General features: G+C 37.9%; 1 protein-coding gene across 1 annotated transcript; it reads right to left on the reverse strand.

Annotated features, from left to right (window-relative positions):
- Positions 1-15,710: 15,710 nt before the first annotated feature.
- il12a (interleukin 12a) lies at positions 15,711-19,071 on the reverse strand. Its single transcript, XM_086125763.1, has 7 exons — positions 19,053-19,071; positions 18,820-18,971; positions 18,615-18,707; positions 17,912-17,953; positions 17,622-17,762; positions 17,497-17,538; positions 15,711-16,325 (listed from the first exon to the last, which is right to left on the reverse strand). Exons 1-7 carry the CDS (start codon positions 19,069-19,071, stop codon positions 16,185-16,187), a joined length of 630 nt encoding a protein of 209 aa, XP_085981889.1. The 3' UTR covers positions 15,711-16,184.
- Positions 19,072-20,520: the final 1,449 nt, after the last annotated feature.

Below are 20,520 nucleotides of genomic sequence, written 5' to 3' on the forward strand. Positions count from 1 at the left end.
CGGTGATTCCTACTGTGCGTGTGGGCCCGCACGTGTGCGTGTGTGTGCGTGTGTGTGTGTGTGTGTGTGTGTGTGTGTGTGTGTGTGTGTACTGTATACGTGGTACACGGGCTCCCTCTAGTGGAAAGAATCAATCGCAAGCAAGTAGTAGTTGGCTTTTAACTTCAACACCTTTGCATTTAAATCTTTGTTTTTAAACGCGCTTGAAGTAGAAATGTTTGTAGCAAAGCCTTTATGTTTACCAGTTACCACAGTGGTTCGATTCTGTCTCCGGCCTTCCTTTGTGGAGTTTGCATATTTTCTCTGTGTCACGTTGCGTGGTGGTGGTGGACCCGAAAAAGCAGGCAGGAGGGAGGAGTAGGTTGTACTTGAAGAATTGTATTGATAAAATATAGAGATAATTAAATCCAAAACAAAGTCGGGGCGGCCCGGTAGTCCAGTGGTTAGCACGTCGACTTCACAGTGCAGAGGGACCGGATTCAATTCCAGCTCCGGCCTCCCTGTGTGGAGGTTGCATGTTCTCCCCGGGCCTGCGTGGGGTTTTTCCGGGTACTCCGGTTTCCTTCCACATTTCAAAAACGTGCGTGGCAGGCTGATTGAACACACTAAATTCTTCCTAGGTGTGAGTGTGAGCGCGCTTGGTTGTTTGTCTATGTGTGCCCTGCGATTGAGTGGCAACCGGTTCAGGGTGTCCCCCGCCTACTGCCCAAAGACGGCTGGAAGAGGCTCCAGCACCCCCCGCGACCCTAGTGAGGATTAAGCGGTTCGGAAAATGGATGGATGGACAAACGAAGTCTAAGGTATCATACAAAAACCATGGCAGAAGCTAAAAACTATCAAAAACAGAAACATGACCAAAAACATGACCTAAACATGACGGACAAACAAACATAACAGCAGCAAAGAGCGACAATGAGTGCTCGGGCTGGGAGTCCTTTTAAGGCACTAATTACATAACGACAACAAATGTGCAGCTGCAGGGAGAGCCCTACAGTGCCGAATCATGACAACACGGTTGTTTTTTTTGTGCTAAAAACGCCTTTCTATACAAAGTCGTTTTTTTGGGGCTAAAAACGCCTAACTATACATGGTCGTCTCTTTTCGGCTAAAAACACCTTACTATATTTGGTCGTTTTTTTTAAGCTAAAAACGCCTTACTATACATGGTCGTTTTTTTGGAGTTAAAAAATGCCTCACTATACATGGTCGTTTTTTTCGGCTGAAAACGCCTTACTATACATGGTCGTTTTTTTGGAGATAAAAAATGCCTCACTATACATAGTCGTTTTTTTCGGCTAAAAACGCTTGAGTACACATGCTCGTTTTTTTCGTCAAAAAAAGCCTTACTATACATGGTAGTTTTTTTTCACCTAAAAACGGCTGACTATACATGGTCCTTTTTTCGGCTGAAACCGCCTTAGTATACATGGTCGTTTTTTTTTTCACCTAAAAACGCCTTATTATACATGGTAGTTTTTTTTTCACCTAAAAACGGCTGACTATACATGGTCGTTTTTTCGGCTAAAAACGCCGGACTATACGTGGTCGTTTTTTTGGAGATAAAAAATGCCTCACTGTACATAGTCGTTTCTTTCAGCTAAAACGCCTTACTATACATGATCGTTTTTTTGGAGTTAAAAAATGCCTCACTGTACATAGTCGTTTCTTTCGGCTAAAACGCCTTACTATACATGATCGTTTTTTTGGAGTTAAAAAATGCCTCACTATACATGGTAATTTTTTTCGGCTAAAAACGCTTGACTACTCATGCTCGTTTTTTTCGGCAAAAAAAGCCTGACTATACATGGTCGCTTTTTTCGTCAAAAAACGGCTGACGAAACATGGTTGTTTTTTTCACCTAAAAATGCCTCACGATACATGGTAATTTTTTTCGTCTAAAAAAGCCTGACTATACATGGTCGTTTTTTTTCAGCAAAAAAAGCCTTACTATACATGGTCGCTTTTTTCGTCAAAAAACGTCTGACGAAACATGGTTGTTTTTTTCACCTAAAAATGCCTTACTATACATGGTCGTTTTTTTGGAGTTAAAAAATGCCTCACTATACATGGTAGTTTTTTTCGGCTAGAAACGCTTGACTACACATGCTCGTTTTTTTCGGCAAAAAAAGCCTGACTATACATGGTCGCTTTTTTCGTCAAAAAACGGCTGACGAAACATGGTTGTTTTTTTCACCTAAAAATGCCTCACTATACATGCTCGTTTTTTTCGGCAAAAAAAGCCTGACTATACATGGTCGTTTTTTTCAGCAAAAAAAGCCTTACTATACATGGTCGGGTTTTTTTTCACCTAAAAACGCCTTACTATACATGCTTGTTTTTTTTTCACCTAAAAAACGCCTTACTATACATGGTCGCTTTTTTTTAACCTAAAAATGCTTGACTATACATGGTCATTTTTTCGGCTAAAAACGCCTTAGTATACATGGTCGTTTTTTTGGGAAAAAAACGCCTAACTATACATGGCCTTTTTTTTCGGCTAAAAACGCATAACTATACATGCTCGTCTCTTTTGGGCAAAAAAACACCCTACACTATATGGTCATTTTTTGGGGGCTAAAAACGCCTAACTACACATCGTTGTTTTTTTGGAGTTAAAAAATTGACTCACTATACATGGTCGTTTTTTTCGGCTAAAAATGCTTGACTACACAAATGCACGTTTTTTTGGGCAAAAAAGTCTTACTATACATGGTCGTTTTTTTTTAACCTAAAAACGCCTGACTATACATGAGCGTTTTTTCGGCTAAAAACGCCTTAGTATACATGGTCGTTTTTTTGGGAAAAAACGCGTAACTATACATGGCCTTTTTTTTCGGCTAAAAATGCCTAACTATACATGCTCATCTCTTTTGGGCTAAAAACACCTTACTACACATCGTTGTTTTTTTGGAGTTAAAAAATGCCTCACTATACATGGTCGTTTTTGTCACCTAAAAACGCCTTACTATTATACATGGTCGTTTTTTTGGAGTTAAAAAATGCCTCACTATACATAGTCGTTTTTTTCGGCTAAAAACGCTTGACTACACATGCTCGTTTTTTTTCGGCAAAAAAGGCCTTACTATACATGGTCGTTTTTTTTCGTCAAAAAACGGCTGATGAAACATGGTCGTTTTCACCTAAAAACGCCTTACTATACATGGTCGTTTTTTTTCACCTAAAAACGCCTTACTATACATGGTAGTTTCTTTTCACCGAAAATCGCCTTACTATACATGGTAGTTTCTTTTCACCGAAAATCGCCTGACTATACATGGTCTTTTTTTCGGCTAAAAACGCATAACTATACATGCTCGTCTCTTTTGGGCAAAAAAACACCCTACACTATATGGTCATTTTTTGGGGGCTAAAAACGCCTAACTACACATCGTTGTTTTTTTGGAGTTAAAAAATTGACTCACTATACATGGTCGTTTTTTTCGGCTAAAAATGCTTGACTACACAAATGCACATTTTTTTGGGCAAAAAAGTCTTACTATACATGGTCGTTTTTTTTTAACCTAAAAACGCCTGACTATACATGAGCGTTTTTTCGGCTAAAAACGCCTTAGTATACATGGTCGTTTTTTTTGGAAAAAAACGCGTAACTATACATGGCCTTTTTTTTCGGCTAAAAATGCCTAACTATACATGCTCATCTCTTTTGGGCTAAAAACACCTTACTACACATCGTTGTTTTTTTGGAGTTAAAAAATGCCTCACTATACATGGTCGTTTTTGTCACCTAAAAACGCCTTACTATTATACATGGTCGTTTTTTTGGAGTTAAAAAATGCCTCACTGTACATAGTCGTTTTTTTCGGCTAAAAACGCTTGACTACACATGCTCGTTTTTTTCGGCAAAAAAGGCCTTACTATACATGGTCGTTTTTTTTCGTCAAAAAACGGCTGATGAAACATGGTCGTTGTTTTCACCTAAAAACGCCTTACTATACATGGTCGTTTTTTTTCACCTAAAAACGCCTTACTATACATGGTAGTTTCTTTTCACCGAAAATCGCCTTACTATACATGGTAGTTTCTTTTCACCGAAAATCGCCTGACTATACATGGTCTTTTTTTCGGCAAAAAAAACCTGACTATACATGGTTGTTTTTTTCAGCAAAAAAAGCCTTACTATACATGGTCGGTTTTTTTTTCACCTAAAACGCCTTACTATACATGGTCGTTTTTTCGGCTAAAAACGCCGGACTATACGTGGTCGTTTTTTTGGAGATAAAAAATGCCTCACTGTACATAGTCGTTTCTTTCAGCTAAAACGCCTTACTATACATGATCGTTTTTTTGGAGTTAAAAAATGCCTCACTGTACATAGTCGTTTCTTTCGGCTAAAACGCCTTACTATACATGATCGTTTTTTTGGAGTTAAAAAATGCCTCACTATACATGGTAATTTTTTTCGGCTAAAAACGCTTGACTACTCATGCTCGTTTTTTTCGGCAAAAAAAGCCTGACTATACATGGTCGCTTTTTTCGTCAAAAAACGGCTGACGAAACATGGTTGTTTTTTTCACCTAAAAATGCCTCACGATACATGGTAATTTTTTTCGTCTAAAAAAGCCTGACTATACATGATCGTTTTTTTTCAGCAAAAAAAGCCTTACTATACATGGTCGCTTTTTTCGTCAAAAAACGTCTGACGAAACATGGTTGTTTTTTTCACCTAAAAATGCCTTACTATACATGGTCGTTTTTTTGGAGTTAAAAAATGCCTCACTATACATGGTAGTTTTTTTCGGCTAGAAACGCTTGACTACACATGCTCGTTTTTTTCGGCAAAAAAAGCCTGACTATACATGGTCGCTTTTTTCGTCAAAAAACGGCTGACGAAACATGGTTGTTTTTTTCACCTAAAAATGCCTCACTATACATGCTCGTTTTTTTCGGCAAAAAAAGCCTGACTATACATGGTCGTTTTTTTCAGCAAAAAAAGCCTTACTATACATGGTCGGGTTTTTTTTCACCTAAAAACGCCTTACTATACATGCTTGTTTTTTTTTCACCTAAAAAACGCCTTACTATACATGGTCGCTTTTTTTTAACTTAAAAATGCTTGACTATACATGGTCATTTTTTCGGCCCAAAACGCCTTAGTATACATGGTCATTTTTTGGGAAAAAAACGCCTAACTATACATGGCCTTTTTTTTCGGCTAAAAACGCATAACTATACATGCTCGTCTCTTTTGGGCAAAAAAACACCTTACACTATATGGTCATTTTTTGGGGGCTAAAAACGCCTAACTACACATCGTTGTTTTTTTGGAGTTAAAAAATTGACTCACTATACATGGTCGTTTTTTTCGGCTAAAAACGCTTGACTACACAAATGCACATTTATTTCGGCAAAAAAGTCTTACTATACATGGTCGTTTTTTTCACCTAAAAACGCCTCACTATACATGGTCGTTTTTTTGCACCTAAAAACACCTTACGATACATGGTAGTTTTTTTTAAACCTAAAAACGGCTGACTATACATGAGCGTTTTTTCGGCTAAAAACGCCTTAGTATACATGGTCGTTTTTTTTGGAAAAAAACGCGTAACTATACATGGCCTTTTTTTTCGGCTAAAAATGCCTAACTATACATGCTCATCTCTTTTGGGCTAAAAACACCTTACTACAGATCGTTGTTTTTTTGGAGTTAAAAAATGCCTCACTATACATGGTCGTTTTTTTCACCTAAAAACGCCTTACATGGTCGTTTTTTTGGAGTTAAAAAATGCCTCACTATACATAGTCGTTTTTTTCGGCTAAAAACGCTTGACTACACATGCTCGTTTTTTTCGGCAAAAAAGGCCTTACTATACATGGTCGTTTTTTTTTCGTCAAAAAACGGCTGACGAAACATGGTCGTTGTTTTCACCTAAAAACGCCTTACTATACATGGCCGTTTTTTTTCACCTAAAAACGCCTTACTATACATGGTAGTTTCTTTTCGTCAAAAAACGGCTGACGAAACATGGTTGTTTTTGTCACCTAAAAATGCCTTACTATACATGGTCGTTTTTTTTTGGAGTTAAAAAATGCCTCACTATACATGGTAGTTTTTTTCGGCAAAAAGCCTTACTATACATGGTCGTTTTTTTCAGCCAAAAAAGCCTTACTATACATGGTCGGTTATTTTTGTCACCTAAAAACGCCTTACTATACATGGTCGCTTTTTTTTAACCTAAAAATGCTTGACTATACATGGTCATTTTTTCGGCTAAAAACGCCTTAGTATACATGGTCGTTTTTTTGGAGTTAAAAAATGCCTCACTATACATGGTCGTTTTTTTCAGCTAAAAACGCCTTACTATACATGGTCATTTTTTTGGAGATAAAAAATGCCTCACTATACATGGTCGTTTTTTTCGGCTGAAAACGCCTTACTATACATGGTGGTTTTTTTGGAGTTAAAAAATGCCTCACTATACATGGTCGTTTTTTTCGGCTAAAAACACCTTACTATATTTGGTCGTTTTTTTTCAGCTAAAAACGCCTTACTATACATGGTCGTTTCTTTGGAGTTAAAAAATGCCTCACTATACATAGTCGTTTTTTTCGGCTAAAAACGCTTGAGTACACATGCTCGTTTTTTTCGTCAAAAAAAGCCTTACTATACATGGTCGTTTTTTCGTCAAAAAACGGCTGACGAAACATGGTCGTTGTTTTCACCTAAAAACGCCTTACTATACATGGTCGTTTTTTTTTTCACCTAAAAACGCCTTATTATACATGGTAGTTTTTTTTCACCTAAAAACGGCTGACTATACATGGTCGTTTTTTCGGCTAAAAACGCCTTAGTATACATGGTCGTTTTTTCGGCTAAAACGCCTTACTATACATGATAGTTTTTTTGGAGTTAAAAAATGCCTCACTATACATGGTAATTTTTTTCGGCTAAAAACGCTTGACTACTCATGCTCGTTTTTTTCGGCAAAAAAAGCCTGACTATACATGGTCGCTTTTTTCGTCAAAAAACGGCTGACGAAACATGGTTGTTTTTTTCACCTAAAAATGCCTCACTATACATGGTAATTTTTTTCGGCTAAAAACGCTTGACTACTCATGCTCGTTTTTTTCGGCAAAAAAAGCCTGACTATACATGGTCGCTTTTTTCGTCAAAAAACGGCTGACGAAACATGGTTGTTTTTTTCACCTAAAAATGCCTCACTATACATGCTCGTTTTTTTCGGCAAAAAAAGCCTGACTATACATGTTCGTTTTTTTCAGCAAAAAAAGCCTTACTATACATGGTCGTTTTTTTTTTCACCTAAAAACGCCTTACTATACATGCTTGTTTTTTTTTCACCTAAAAACGCCTTACTATACATGGTCGCTTTTTTTTAACCTAAAAATGCTTGACTATACATGGTCATTTTTTCGGCTAAAAACGCCTTAGTATACATGGTCGTTTTTTTGGGAAAAAAACGCCTAACTATACATGGCCTTTTTTTTTCGGCTAAAAACGCCTAACTATACATGCTCATCTCTTTTGGGCTAAAAACACCTTACTATATGTGGTCGTTTTTTCGGCTAAAAACGCCTTAGTATACATGGTCGTTTTTTTTCGGCAAAAAAGCCTAACTATACATGGCTCTTTTTTCCGCAAAAAACGGCCAACTATACATGGTTGTTTTTTTAGGAGTTAAAAAATGCTTCACTACACATGGTCGTTTTAAAAACGGCTTACTATACATGGCCTTTTTTTTGGGCAAAAAACGCTCAAGTATACATGGTCGTTTTTTTAGGAGTTAAAAAATGCCTCACTATACATGGTCGTTTTGTTCGGCTAAAAACGCCTTACTATACATGGTCGTTTTTTTGGAGATAAAAAATGCCTCACTATACATTGTCGTTTTTTTCGGCTAAAAACGCTTGAGTACACATGCTCGTTTTTTTCGGCAAAAAAAGCCTTACTATACATGGTCGTTGTTTTCACCTAAAAACGGCTGACTATACATGGTGGTTTTTTCGGCTAAAAACGCCTTAGTATACATGGTCGTTTTTTCGGCTAAAAACGCCTGACTATACATGGTCGTTTTTTTGGAGATAAAAAATGCCTCACTGTACATAGTCGTTTCTTTCGGCTAAAACGCCTTACTATACATGGTCGTTTTTTTGGAGTTAAAAAATGCCTCACTAAACATGGTAATTTTTTTCGGCTAAAAACGCTTGACTACTCATGCTCGTTTTTTTCGGCAAAAAAAGCCTTACTATACATGGTTGTTTTTTTTCAGCAAAAAAAGCCTTACTATACATGGTCGCTTTTTTCGTCAAAAAACGGCTGACGAAACATGGTTGTTTTTTTCACCTAAAAATGCCTTACTATATATACATGGTCGTTTTTTTGGAGTTAAAAAAAGCCTGACTATACATGGTTGTTTTTTTCAGCAAAAAAAGCCTTACTATACATGGTCGTTTTTTTTTTTCACCTAAAAACGCCTTACTATACATGCTTGTTTTTTTTTCACCTAAAAACGCCTTAGCATACATGGTCGTTTTTTCGGGCAAAAAACGTCTAACTATACATGGCCTTTTTTTTCGGCTAAAAACGCATAACTATACAGCTCGTCTCTTTTGGGCTAAAAACACCTTACACTATATGGTCGTTTTTTTGGGGCTAAAAACGCCTTACTACACATCGTTATTTTTTTGGAGTTAAAAAATGACTCACTATACATGGTCGTTTTTTTTGGCTAAAAACGGCTTTCTATACATGGTCGTTTTTTTGGAGTTAAAAAATGCCTCACTATACACGGTCGTTTTTTTCGGCTAAAAACGCTTGACTACACAAATGCACATTTTTTTCGGCAAAAAAAGCCTTACTATACATGGTCGTTTTTTTTCACCTAAAAACACCTTACGATACATGGTAGTTTTTTTTCAACCTAAAAATGCCTGACTATACATGGTCATTTTTTCGGCTAAAAACGCCTTCGTATACATGGTCGTTTTTTTTGGAAAAAAACGCCTAACTATACATGGCCTTTTGTTTCGGCTAAAAACGCCTAACTATACATGCTCATCTCTTTTGGGCTAAAAACACCTTACTATATGTGGTCGTTTTTTCGGCTAAAAACGCCTTAGTATACATGGTCGTTTTTTTTCGGCAAAAAAGCCTAACTATACATGGCCTTTTTTTCCGCAAAAAACGCCTAACTATACATGGTTGTTTTTTTTAGGAGTTAAAAATGCTTCACTATACATGGTCATTTTAAAAACGGCTTACTATACATGACCTTTTTTTTGGGCAAAAAACGCTCAAGTATACATGGTCGTTTTTTTAGGAGTTAAAAAATGCCTCACTATACATGGTGGTTTTTTTCGGCTAAAAACGCCTTACTATACATGGTCGTTTTTTTGGAGATAAAAAATGCCTCACTATACATGGTCGTTTTTTTCGGCTGAAAAAGCCTTACTAAACATGGTCGTTTTTTTTAAGTTAAAAAATGCCTCACTATACATGGTCGTTTTTTTCAGCTAAAAACGCCTTACTATACATGGTCGTTTTTTTGGAGATAAAAATGCCTCACTATACATAGTAGTTTTTTTCGGCTAAAAACGCTTGAGTACACATGCTCGTTTTTTTCGGCAAAAAAAGCCTTACTATACATGGTCGTTTTTTTTCACCTAAAAACACCTTACGATACATGGTAGTTTTTTTTCAACCTAAAAATGCCTGACTATACATGGTCATTTTTTCGGCTAAAAACGCCTTCGTATACATGGTCGTTTTTTTTGGAAAAAAACGCCTAACTATACATGGCCTTTTGTTTCGGCTAAAAACGCCTAACTATACATGCTCATCTCTTTTGGGCTAAAAACACCTTACTATATGTGGTCGTTTTTTCGGCTAAAAACGCCTTAGTATACATGGTCGTTTTTTTTCGGCAAAAAAGCCTAACTATACATGGCCTTTTTTTCCGCAAAAAACGCCTAACTATACATGGTTGTTTTTTTTAGGAGTTAAAAATGCTTCACTATACATGGTCATTTTAAAAACGGCTTACTATACATGACCTTTTTTTTGGGCAAAAAACGCTCAAGTATACATGGTCGTTTTTTTAGGAGTTAAAAAATGCCTCACTATACATGGTGGTTTTTTTCGGCTAAAAACGCCTTACTATACATGGTCGTTTTTTTGGAGATAAAAAATGCCTCACTATACATGGTCGTTTTTTTCGGCTGAAAAAGCCTTACTAAACATGGTCGTTTTTTTTAAGTTAAAAAATGCCTCACTATACATGGTCGTTTTTTTCAGCTAAAAACGCCTTACTATACATGGTCGTTTTTTTGGAGATAAAAATGCCTCACTATACATAGTAGTTTTTTTCGGCTAAAAACGCTTGAGTACACATGCTCGTTTTTTTCGGCAAAAAAAGCCTTACTATACATGGTCGTTTTTTCGTCACAAAATGGCTGACGAAACATGGTGGTTGTTTTCACCTAAAAACGCCTTACTATACATGGTCGGTTTTTTTTCACCTAAAAACGCCTTACTATACATGGTAGTTTTTTTTCACCTAAAAACGCCTGACTATACATGGTCGTTTTTTCGGCGAAAAACGCCTTAGTATACATGGTCGTTTTTTTGGAGTTAAAAAAATGCCTCACTGTACATGGTCGTTTCTTTCGGCTAAAACGCCTTACTATATTTTCATGGTCGTTTTTTTCGGCTAAAAATGCTTGACTACTCATGCTCGTTTTTTTCGGCAAAAACAGCCTTACTGTACATGGTCGTTTTTTTTTCAGCAAAAAAAGCCTTACTATACTACATTGTCGCTTTTTTCGTCAAAAAACGGCTGACGAAACATGGTTGTTTTTTTCACCTAAAAACGCCTTACTATACATGGTCGTTTTTTTGGAGTTAAAAAATGCCTCACTATACATGGTAGTGTTTTTCGGCTAGAAACGCTTGACTACACATGCTGGTTTTTTTCAGCAAAAAAAGCCTTACTATACATGGTCGTTTGTTTCCGCAAAAAACGCCTTACTATATATACATGGTTGTTTTTTTTTCACCTAAAAACGCCTTACTATACATGGTCGTTTTTTTTTTTTTAACCTAAAAGTGCTTGACTATACATGGTCATTTTTTCGGCTAAAAACGCCTTAGTATATATACATGGTCGTTTTTTTTGGAAAAAAATGCCTAACTATACATGGCCTTTTTATTCGGCTAAAAACGCCTAACTATACATGCTCATCTCTTGGGCTAAAAACACCTCACTATATATATGGTCGTTTTTCCGGCTAAAAACGCCTTAGTATACATGGTCGTTTTCTTCGGCAAAAAAACCTAACTATACATGGCCTTTTTTTTTCGCAAAAAACGCCTAACTATACATGGTCGTTTTAAAAATGGCTTACTATACATGGCCTTTTTTTGGGCAAAAGACGCCTGACTATATATACATGGTCGTTTTTTTGGAGTTAAAAAATGCCTCACTATACAGGGTCGTTTTTTTCGGCAAAAAAAGCCTTACGATACATGGTCGTTTTTTTTCGTCAAAAAACGCCTTACTATACATGGTCGTTTTTTTTCCACCTAAAAACGTCTTACTATACATGGTAGTTTTTTTTCACATCAAAAACGCCTGACTATACATGTTCATTTTTTCGGCTAAAAATGCCTTAGTATACATGGTCATTTTTTTGTGCCAAAAACGCCTTCCTACACATTGACGTTTTTTTCGGCAAAAAAGCCAACTATACATGGTCTTTTTTTTTCGGCTAAAAACTCCTAACTATTCATGGTCGTCTGTTTTGGGCAAAAAACACCTTACTATACATGGTCGGTTTTTTTTGGGCTAAAAACGCCTCACTATACATGGTCATTTTTTTCGGCAAAAAACGCCTAACTATACATGGTCATTTTTTTGGAGTTAAAAAAATGCCTCACTGTACATGGTCGTTTTTTTCGGCAAAAAAATCCTAACTATACATGGTCGTTTTTTTGGAGTTAAAAAATGCCTCACTATACATGGTCGTTTTTTTTCCGGCTAAAAACGCCTTACTATACATGGTCGTTTTTTTGGAGTTAAAAAATGCCTCACTATACATGGTCATTTTTTTCGGCTAAAAACGCTTGACTACACATGCTCTTTTTTTTTCAGCACAAAAAGCCTTACTATACACAGTCATTTTTTTCAGCAAAAAAAGCCTTACAATACATGGTCGTTTTTTTTCACCTAAAAACGCTTTACTATACATGGTTGTTTTTTTTCACCTAAAAATGCTTGACTATACATGGTCATTTTTTCGGCTAAAAACGGCTTAGTTTACATGGTCGTTTTTTTGGGCAAAAAACGCCTAACTATACATGGCTTTTTTTTTCGGCTAAAAACGCATAAATATACATGCAAGTCTCTTTTGGGCTACAAACACCTTACACTATATGGTCGTTTTTTTGGGGGCTAAAAACGCCTCACTACACATCGTTTTTTTGGAGTTAAAAAATGCCTCACTATACATGGTCGTTTGTTTCGGCTAAAAACGCTTGACTATATATGGTCGTTTCTTTGGAGTTAAAAAACGGCTAACTATACACCGTCGTTTTTTTTTTTGTGGTAAAAACGCCTTTCTATACAAAGTCGTTTTATTTAGGCTAAAAACACCTAACTATACACGGTTGTTTTTTTTGGAGTCAAAAAACGCCTCCCTACACATGGTCGTTTTTTTCGACAAAAAACGCCTTACTATACATGGTCATTTTTCCGGCTAAAAACGCTTGACTACACATGCTCATTTTTGTCGGCAAAAAAAGCCTTACTATACTGTACATTGTCTTTTTTTTTTCAGCAAAAAAAGCCTTACTCTACATAGTCGCCTTTTTCGTCAAAAAACGGCTGACGAAACATGCTTGTTTTTTTCACCTAAAAATGCCTTACTATACATGGTCGTTTTTTTGGAGTTAAAAAAATGCCTCACTACACATGGTAGTTTTTTCGGCTAAAAACGCTTGACTACACATGCACGTTTTTTTCGGCAAAAATAGCCTTACTATACATGGTGGTTTTTTTTCAGCAAAAAAGGCCTAACGATACATGGTCTTTTTTTTTTTTGTTAAAAAATGCCTCACTATACATAGTCGTTTTTTTCGGCTAAATAAGCCCGACTATACATGGCCTTTTTTTTGGCCAAAAAACGCCCGACTATACATGGTTGTTTTTTTGTGTGCTAAAAACGCCTTTCTACACAGTCGTTTTTTTTCGCCTAAAACACCTGATTATACATGGTCTTTTTTTAGTGCTAAAAATGCCTTTCTATACAAGGTCGTTTTTTTCGGCGAAAACACCTTACTATACATGGTGGTTTTTTTGGAGTTAAAAAAACGCCTCACTATATATGGTCGTTTTTTTTCCGGCAAAAAACGGCTTATAAAACATCGTTTTTTTCTGCAAAGAATGTCTGACTATACTATGTCATCTTTTTTGGGGTTAATAAAACGTCTTACTCTTGATTGTGTTTTTTTTTTTAGCGAAAAACGCCTTGACTATACACGGTCGTTTTTTTGTGCTAAAAACGCCATTCTTACAAAGTCGTTTTTTTTCGGCAAAAAACGCCTTACTCTTCACAGTCAGGTTTTTTTGTGCTAAAAACCTCTTACTCTCCATGTCACATTAGCGTGGTGGCGGTGGACCCCAAAAAGCAGGAAAGAGGGAGGAGCAGCGTGTATTTGAAGAAGTGTATTGAAAAAACACAGAAAATTAAATCCTAAACAAACAAAGTCCAAAGTATCAAACAAAAACCATGACTTAAGCTCAGAACTATCAATAACAGAAACATGACCAAAAACATGACCTAAACATGACTGGCAAACAAACATGACAGCAGCAAAGAGCAACAATGACCCGACAATGAGTGCTCGGGCTGGCAGCACTAATTGTGCAGGTGCAGGGAGAGCCCTACAGTGCCACCTGTTGGTCCCAAACCGAATCATGACAGTGCCCCTCCTTCAAGGGACGGATCCCAGACGTCCCAAAGTTGTCCAAAAGGCTTGCCTCGCCGCGGAACGGGAACTAAAAGCGACGGCAACCTTCGCCTCGCCGGAGAACAGGAACAAGCGATGGCAACTCTTGCCTCGCCGGAGAACAGGACCAAAAGTTACGGCGACCTTTGCCTCACCAAGGAACAGGAACAAGAAGCGACGGCAACCCTTTGGCTGGGCTTGGCCTGACGTGGACGGAGCTCGACGTTAACGGGGGTCATGGGACAGCCGGACGTGAACAGGGGCTCGGCCTGACGTGGGCGTGGACGTGGCACGGCACGGCTCGTCGTCGACGTGAATGTGACTCAGCTCGAACAGACACGTGACGAGCCTCGGCTCAACGTGGACGCAGACGGGGCTCGGCCCACCATAGACGCGGCTGGACGAGACAAAAACATCCGCCTTACCAGCACTGCCTGAAGGGGAAAAGGGTGTCGGCCGCAGATGGGCTCTGCCAGGCACATGGTGGAATCGGAACCAGTCCTCTGTACCTGCGGGTTCCAGTTGGTCGGGTCATTCAGTCACGTTCGCGTGGTGGTGGTGGACCCCAAAAAGCAGGCAAGAGGGAGGAGCAGGATGTATTTGAAGAAGTGTTTTGAAAAAACAGAAAACTAAACTAAAATGTAACAGAAACATGACCTAAACATGATCTAATTATGACAGAACAAACATGACAGTTAGCAAGAAACAAGCAATGACCCGACACCGAGTGGTCGTGCAGGAAGTCCTTTTAAAGCAATAATTACCTAACGACCAACAGGTGTGCAGCTGCAGGGAGAGCCCTACATTGCTACCTGTTGGTCACAAACCAAAACATGACACTCTGTGCCTGCTTGGGTACTCCCGTTTCCTCCCACATTCCAAAAACATGCGTGGCAGGTTGTTTTAACATTCCATATTGTCCCGAGGTGCAATTGTGAGCGTGAATGGTTGTTCGTCTCCGTGTGCCCTGCGATTGATTGGCTGGCAACCGGTTCAGGGTGTCCCCCACCTACTGCCCAAAGACGGCTGGGATAAGCTGATAGGCTCCAGCACCCCCCGCGACCCTTGTGTGGATAGAGCAGATCGGAACATGGATGGATGGATGGATGGATGGTTATCCACACCACACAAGACTCTGTGTGTGTGTGTATGTGTGCACGCCCAATGTTTGATCATCTTTAGTTTGTGTGCCAATTTTACAGTCAACTTCAATTGAGACAAATTGAAGCAAGGGTGATGTGCCTCTTATGTTTGGAGAACTTCATTTCTTCCTCTAAAGTGATGTTATACAATCGTCTTCCTTCTCTTGACAATGATAGAGTGTGAACAGATGCGAAGGGATATTTTAAAACTTTTTTTTTTCAGTAAGTTGAGTTTTGGTTGACTTTATGTTGAAAGTGTGTTGATGGTGTAAAAATCTCTCGCTCTCTCTTTTTTTTTTCATGGTCTCTTAATAACTCAAGGTTTCAGATTGTGGATGTTTCTGGAATGTATCTGCGATAAGTGGGAGTTCACTGTTGTCATTTGGTCACTATTACTATTTGTGAATAAAATGCAGAAAAACCCCCCCAACAACAATTTAACCAATGAGCCGGATTGTTAGTTGAACAAATTCTGCTCATACAAGGTAATACAAATATAACGTTAGGGCTTTATATGGCTCAAATTGAAAGAAAAAAAAATCACTCATCTCACCACTTTGGCATGCACAAAAAAGCTTTATTACAAATGTCAACAAATACATCCCAAACCAAACAAGGAAATAAATAATTGTAATAAATAGAGTAAATATTTTCCGTCTTCCTAAATATTAGAATACATGCACGTAGAAATTAGCCAACATAATTGCTGACTGATGGTTATCTTAAGGAGGATGTCTGCAGCTCTGACTGTTTCACGACATATTCCCTCATCTCGTGCTATTTTGTTAAAAAAAAAAAATCCAAATGGAAGCGCAAGATAATGTGAAATGAATTAATTTCAAATTAATTTCCTTCCTTCCTGCCCCTTCAGCATCTTCCTGTCCTTTATCTTTGCATTTCACATCTCGCAATTAGGAAATATCAATATGTGACATTTTATTTCTAGAAACCTCTGCTAGTGTTTACATTTTCAAATTCCTACTTTTACAACATGACTAAAAAATTGCAATGGGTGACAATAAGTTATTATTATTATTATTTTTTGTAATCTGGCATGAGGTTTACTTCAGGTGGTCTCCTGAGGAGAGGTAGCCCATCGCTCGGTTGATGGTGATGGCTCGGATGTGGAAGCCTCTCATCATCTTGCACATTTCACGTCGGTTGGTGAAACTGTTGTCTCCCCACATATAGGGCGTGTCCTCCTGAACACACACACACACACACACACACACACACACACACACACACGCACACATTTTTTTTAAGGCAAGACATACTTATGCTCAACGATATTAAACATTTTGTTGCGGTCTGGCAGAAACCTTGCGTTGGTCTTTTCCCATGTCATCTATTTTTGTGTTTTTAGGCACTAATCGACAATTTAAAGTGTTGAAAATAGCTTGAGAACAAATCTTGAACATTGTCGAAGTGTTCCAAGTGTCATAAAACTGGCTCCTTCCAGGGCTTTGCTGCATGATTTCACCTCGAGATTGAAAGTCTGGACTATTTTTCGAGAAAAACAAATAGAAATACGTAGGTTAGTCCTTTTTGTTAAAAATGGATCGTAAAAGGAACTGGTCAGCCACAAAGGTTCTTGCAGAGTAATAAATTAATGTTTTTTTGTTTTGTTTTGTTTTTAAATGTCCACCAAGATATAAGTACTTTGTAGAAACAACTTCGACTGTTTATTGTATTTTTTACAATGTAAAATTTTGTGTCACTGAAGCCATTCATCTTTCAACTTTGCAGGAAATAAATAAATAAAAGTCCCCACAAGTCCAAAACTGTGAACTAGTTTGGCACTGCCAAAGCACATTCTTTTTCTGGGGTTTTGTTTTGTTTTGTTTTTTAAATATTATTAACGATTGGCTGTGCATCTTCTCAGCCCCCCCCCCCCCCCCCCCCCCCTTCACCTCCCACGTGGGATAGATCCACTCGTGCTGTCATTGGTGGACGTCGGCTTTGGGAACCAATCAAGTTACAGCCATGCACAAAACCTCCGAGTCATTCTGCAATTTTTTCCGAATGCAGTACTTTGGGGGGGGGGGGGGGGGGGACGTGATGCACTGAAGCCGCGCTAAACGAACCGCGTAGAGCTAGGGATCACTGCAATGATTTTGGAGATGGGAGGATTCCGCCCAACGGCAATTAGTTTGGTTGATCATTGCATCCTATTTTGTTAATTGATTTCAGTTTGGCCCTTGTGTCACTTTATAAAAAATGGAAACAGCACCTGGTAGGAAAAAGGTTCCGCAGCTTTTCTCTTACTGCTACATTTACATCCCTCTCTCTTTCTCTCTCTCCATATGAGAGGAATTGGGATACCAACAGCCAGAGGGAATATTTAAAAAAATAATACAAATCAAAAATTACCTCTGCAGGGTTCATCCCTCCAGCGACTCTCAACAAACAATTCTGTGAAAAACAAACAACATTTCTTTATAACATTCGTGTCTTGATCCTACGGATGTCTTCCACTCTTCAAAATAAAGGCGTACTTTCAAGTTGTGGATGATTTCGAGTGTTGGACTCAGAAGTGCCGTTTCTTCTTCAGGGCTCCTGAGTGTCAACTTGAGGTAGGACTGAATGAGGGCATCATAGTGGACCAAGTCCTTCATGATGCTCGACACACACTCACTCTGTGTAGATCAAAAGCCGTGCGTCACTTCTGCATTCTTCAACATACATTCTCATATCTTAGCGTGAACGCAATTTTTGATACAACTCTTGTGCAAGGCAGCCATAAGTGTATGTAGTCACTTAACATCAAGATGCATGCTTAAGTTACCTCACTGAAGGATGTATTTCTTTGTGGCATGCAGCTGAAATTCTGTGGTGGAAAAAAAAAAGTGTCATTGAGGAGAACCCCCCCACCCCCACAAAAAAGAATACGGTGGAAAAAAAAGGTGAAAAAAATATATAACCAAGAAGCATGAAAGAAAAAGCTCGGTCGATTAATTAATTGGCCGGGCTGATTTAATCAAACCAATATTAGCTCTTCCTACACTTAAAAAAAGTGCTGCATTTACTCAATTGTATTTCGTCAAGTGGTTGCATGAAACAAAATCATCTGAATCCAGATATATATTTTTAAATAGACCATATATCTAACTTTAAAAAATTCATGATGAGACGATTTTATGTTGTGTGACCACTTCACAAAATAAAATGGAGTGAATTTAATCACCATTTCATATTTATGTGCAAATCATTTGGCTCCAGTGGGCTACAGCCTTCTTTTTTTTTTAGCACAGTGTTAATCTTCAAATTAGATTATGTCACAGTGGATTACGATTACAAATACAGCTCTGAATTTAATAATTGAACTTTTACAAATTTTGCCGAAGGATGAAATTGATGCATACAACTTACACTTAAGTAACAGTAGGACGGTCTGTATATAAAGTCACTGTATATTTAAAAAAAAGTATGCCTTCAAAATAAAAGTTATGAACAATAGTTCCAATTTCACATGGCAAACAGCGCGTCACCTCTTGCACATTCGGCGCGCAGGCTTGCACCGTCTCAGCCGAGCTGCTTACGGTTGCTTTGTCATTTGGCTTGAGACCGTAACACAAAACGTTCTTCGAAACACAAACAAAAACATACTTCAGTACATAAAAATGATGCACAGAGGAGTTTGAATCACTGCCGATGATTATAATAATAATTGAGTAAAAAAAGATAAGTACTCACACCGCTGAGGAGCCCCGTGACATTTCTCAAGAGGCTGACGAAGAGCGCGGAGCATTTTTTGCACTCCTCGGAGCTCAGCTGCGCCTGCACGGGCAGTGACGTAGCCGTACGCCACTTCAGCGTAGACGTGACCAGCAAACAGCTGATCACAACTGAAGGAAAGAGAAACATTTCAAGTCAAGAACTCCGTTTGAACGTGCATCGAACAGCATGTCATGTCTTATCTGACTCACAGAAATTGATGTTTGTCATGTTTGCCTTGTGTGTGCAATGAAGTGGCTCCGTTTTACCTGACACGGATTTTTATGTTGTTCTTTGGATTCCTCTCAGGGGGGTGGGGGGGGGGGGGCATTCCCGGTGTCGCCGTTGAGGAGAGTCTGGGGTGAGAGCAAAAGGAAACCCAAAAGCTATGATGTCATTTCCTCATTTAAAACGTGCAAAAAAGAAAAAAAAGAAAAGAAAAAGGAAGTCGGTGTGTTGAAGACAGTAGCAGTGGGAAAAGGTTGGTTGAAGTCGTGGTGACTAATTTTTGTGCAGACTCCTGGTGCAGAGGCGTTTGTTTTGGCCGCTGGGTTTCGTGCGTAATTCACACATGAGCAATTGCAGTTTTTCTTTTAAACTCGAGGGGGCGCACAAGCAGAATTATATTATTTGTATGAAAGAACATTTTAATTCAACATAAAATGCCTGTCTATAATTCGAAAAGTGACCGGGTCTTCATCAAGTAGTACACAAACAATGGTGTGTAGAATTATTTCAATTGTATTGTGTCAAGCGGTAGCACAAAATAAAATCATCTGGATACAGACACGTTAGTTCTAAGTAGATGTATTAAGTTTTTTGAAAGTAGATGTAGAGTCCACTAAATGGACCTGGATCCAGATGATTTCATTAAGTGAAACCACTTAACAAAATAAAATGGAGTAAATTCAACAAAAAAAACTTTCTTTCAGTGGATAGGATGCAAAAGAATCACTGAATGGAATGCAAATAAGTGAGCGTATTAGGATAAATCAAATTGGTATGAAATGGCAAGAAAATGAAATTAATTAATGTACATCGACAGTTTATTTTGTTTTCAACTTTACATTTAATCTTTAAACATCCTTTGTTTTGAAAAGCCTACATGCGATACATTTTAACTGAATCATCCGAGTGCAGTTTTTCTCTTGTCCTGTAGTTTTATTCCTTTACTTCTTGATATAATTATCATGACCATTATTTCAAAATATTTTTTTGTAATTTTCTTTTTAAATTAAAATGTTTCCCCGTACTATGGAAGCATATCGCTGCGTATTACCGTGATAAATTTCATGTTTTAATGTGAAGCGTGAAAATTTTGAGTTTTGCATTTTGGCAAAACAAAGCAATTCCTTCCGGTTCAGGCTAAGTGAATAATATTGTACACCATGTATCGAGATAATATCGATTCATCTTTTATGAGAGAAGCTCACTGGGTACAAATTCTTGTAAATTGGTTTAATCATGATAAATTGGTTTCATCATTATAAAATTGGTTTTAACATTGGGGCTGATTTATTTCTTTTCTTTGAATTTAATTAACTTGAATAGATTGGGATTTGGAGAGTTTTTACTGGCGTTGCATATTATTAAACATGGCAAAAGCTTCAAATTATAGTCCCACTGAAGTGAACCGAATTGTTACACTTAAAATGTACAGTTTGTGAATTGTATTGTGCC

The sequence above is a fragment of the Hippocampus guttulatus genome, chromosome 12 (assembly GCF_054856545.1).
Source record: "Hippocampus guttulatus isolate MCC_2025c chromosome 12, RoL_Hgut_1.0, whole genome shotgun sequence".
Lineage (NCBI taxonomy): Eukaryota > Metazoa > Chordata > Actinopteri > Syngnathiformes > Syngnathidae > Hippocampus > Hippocampus guttulatus.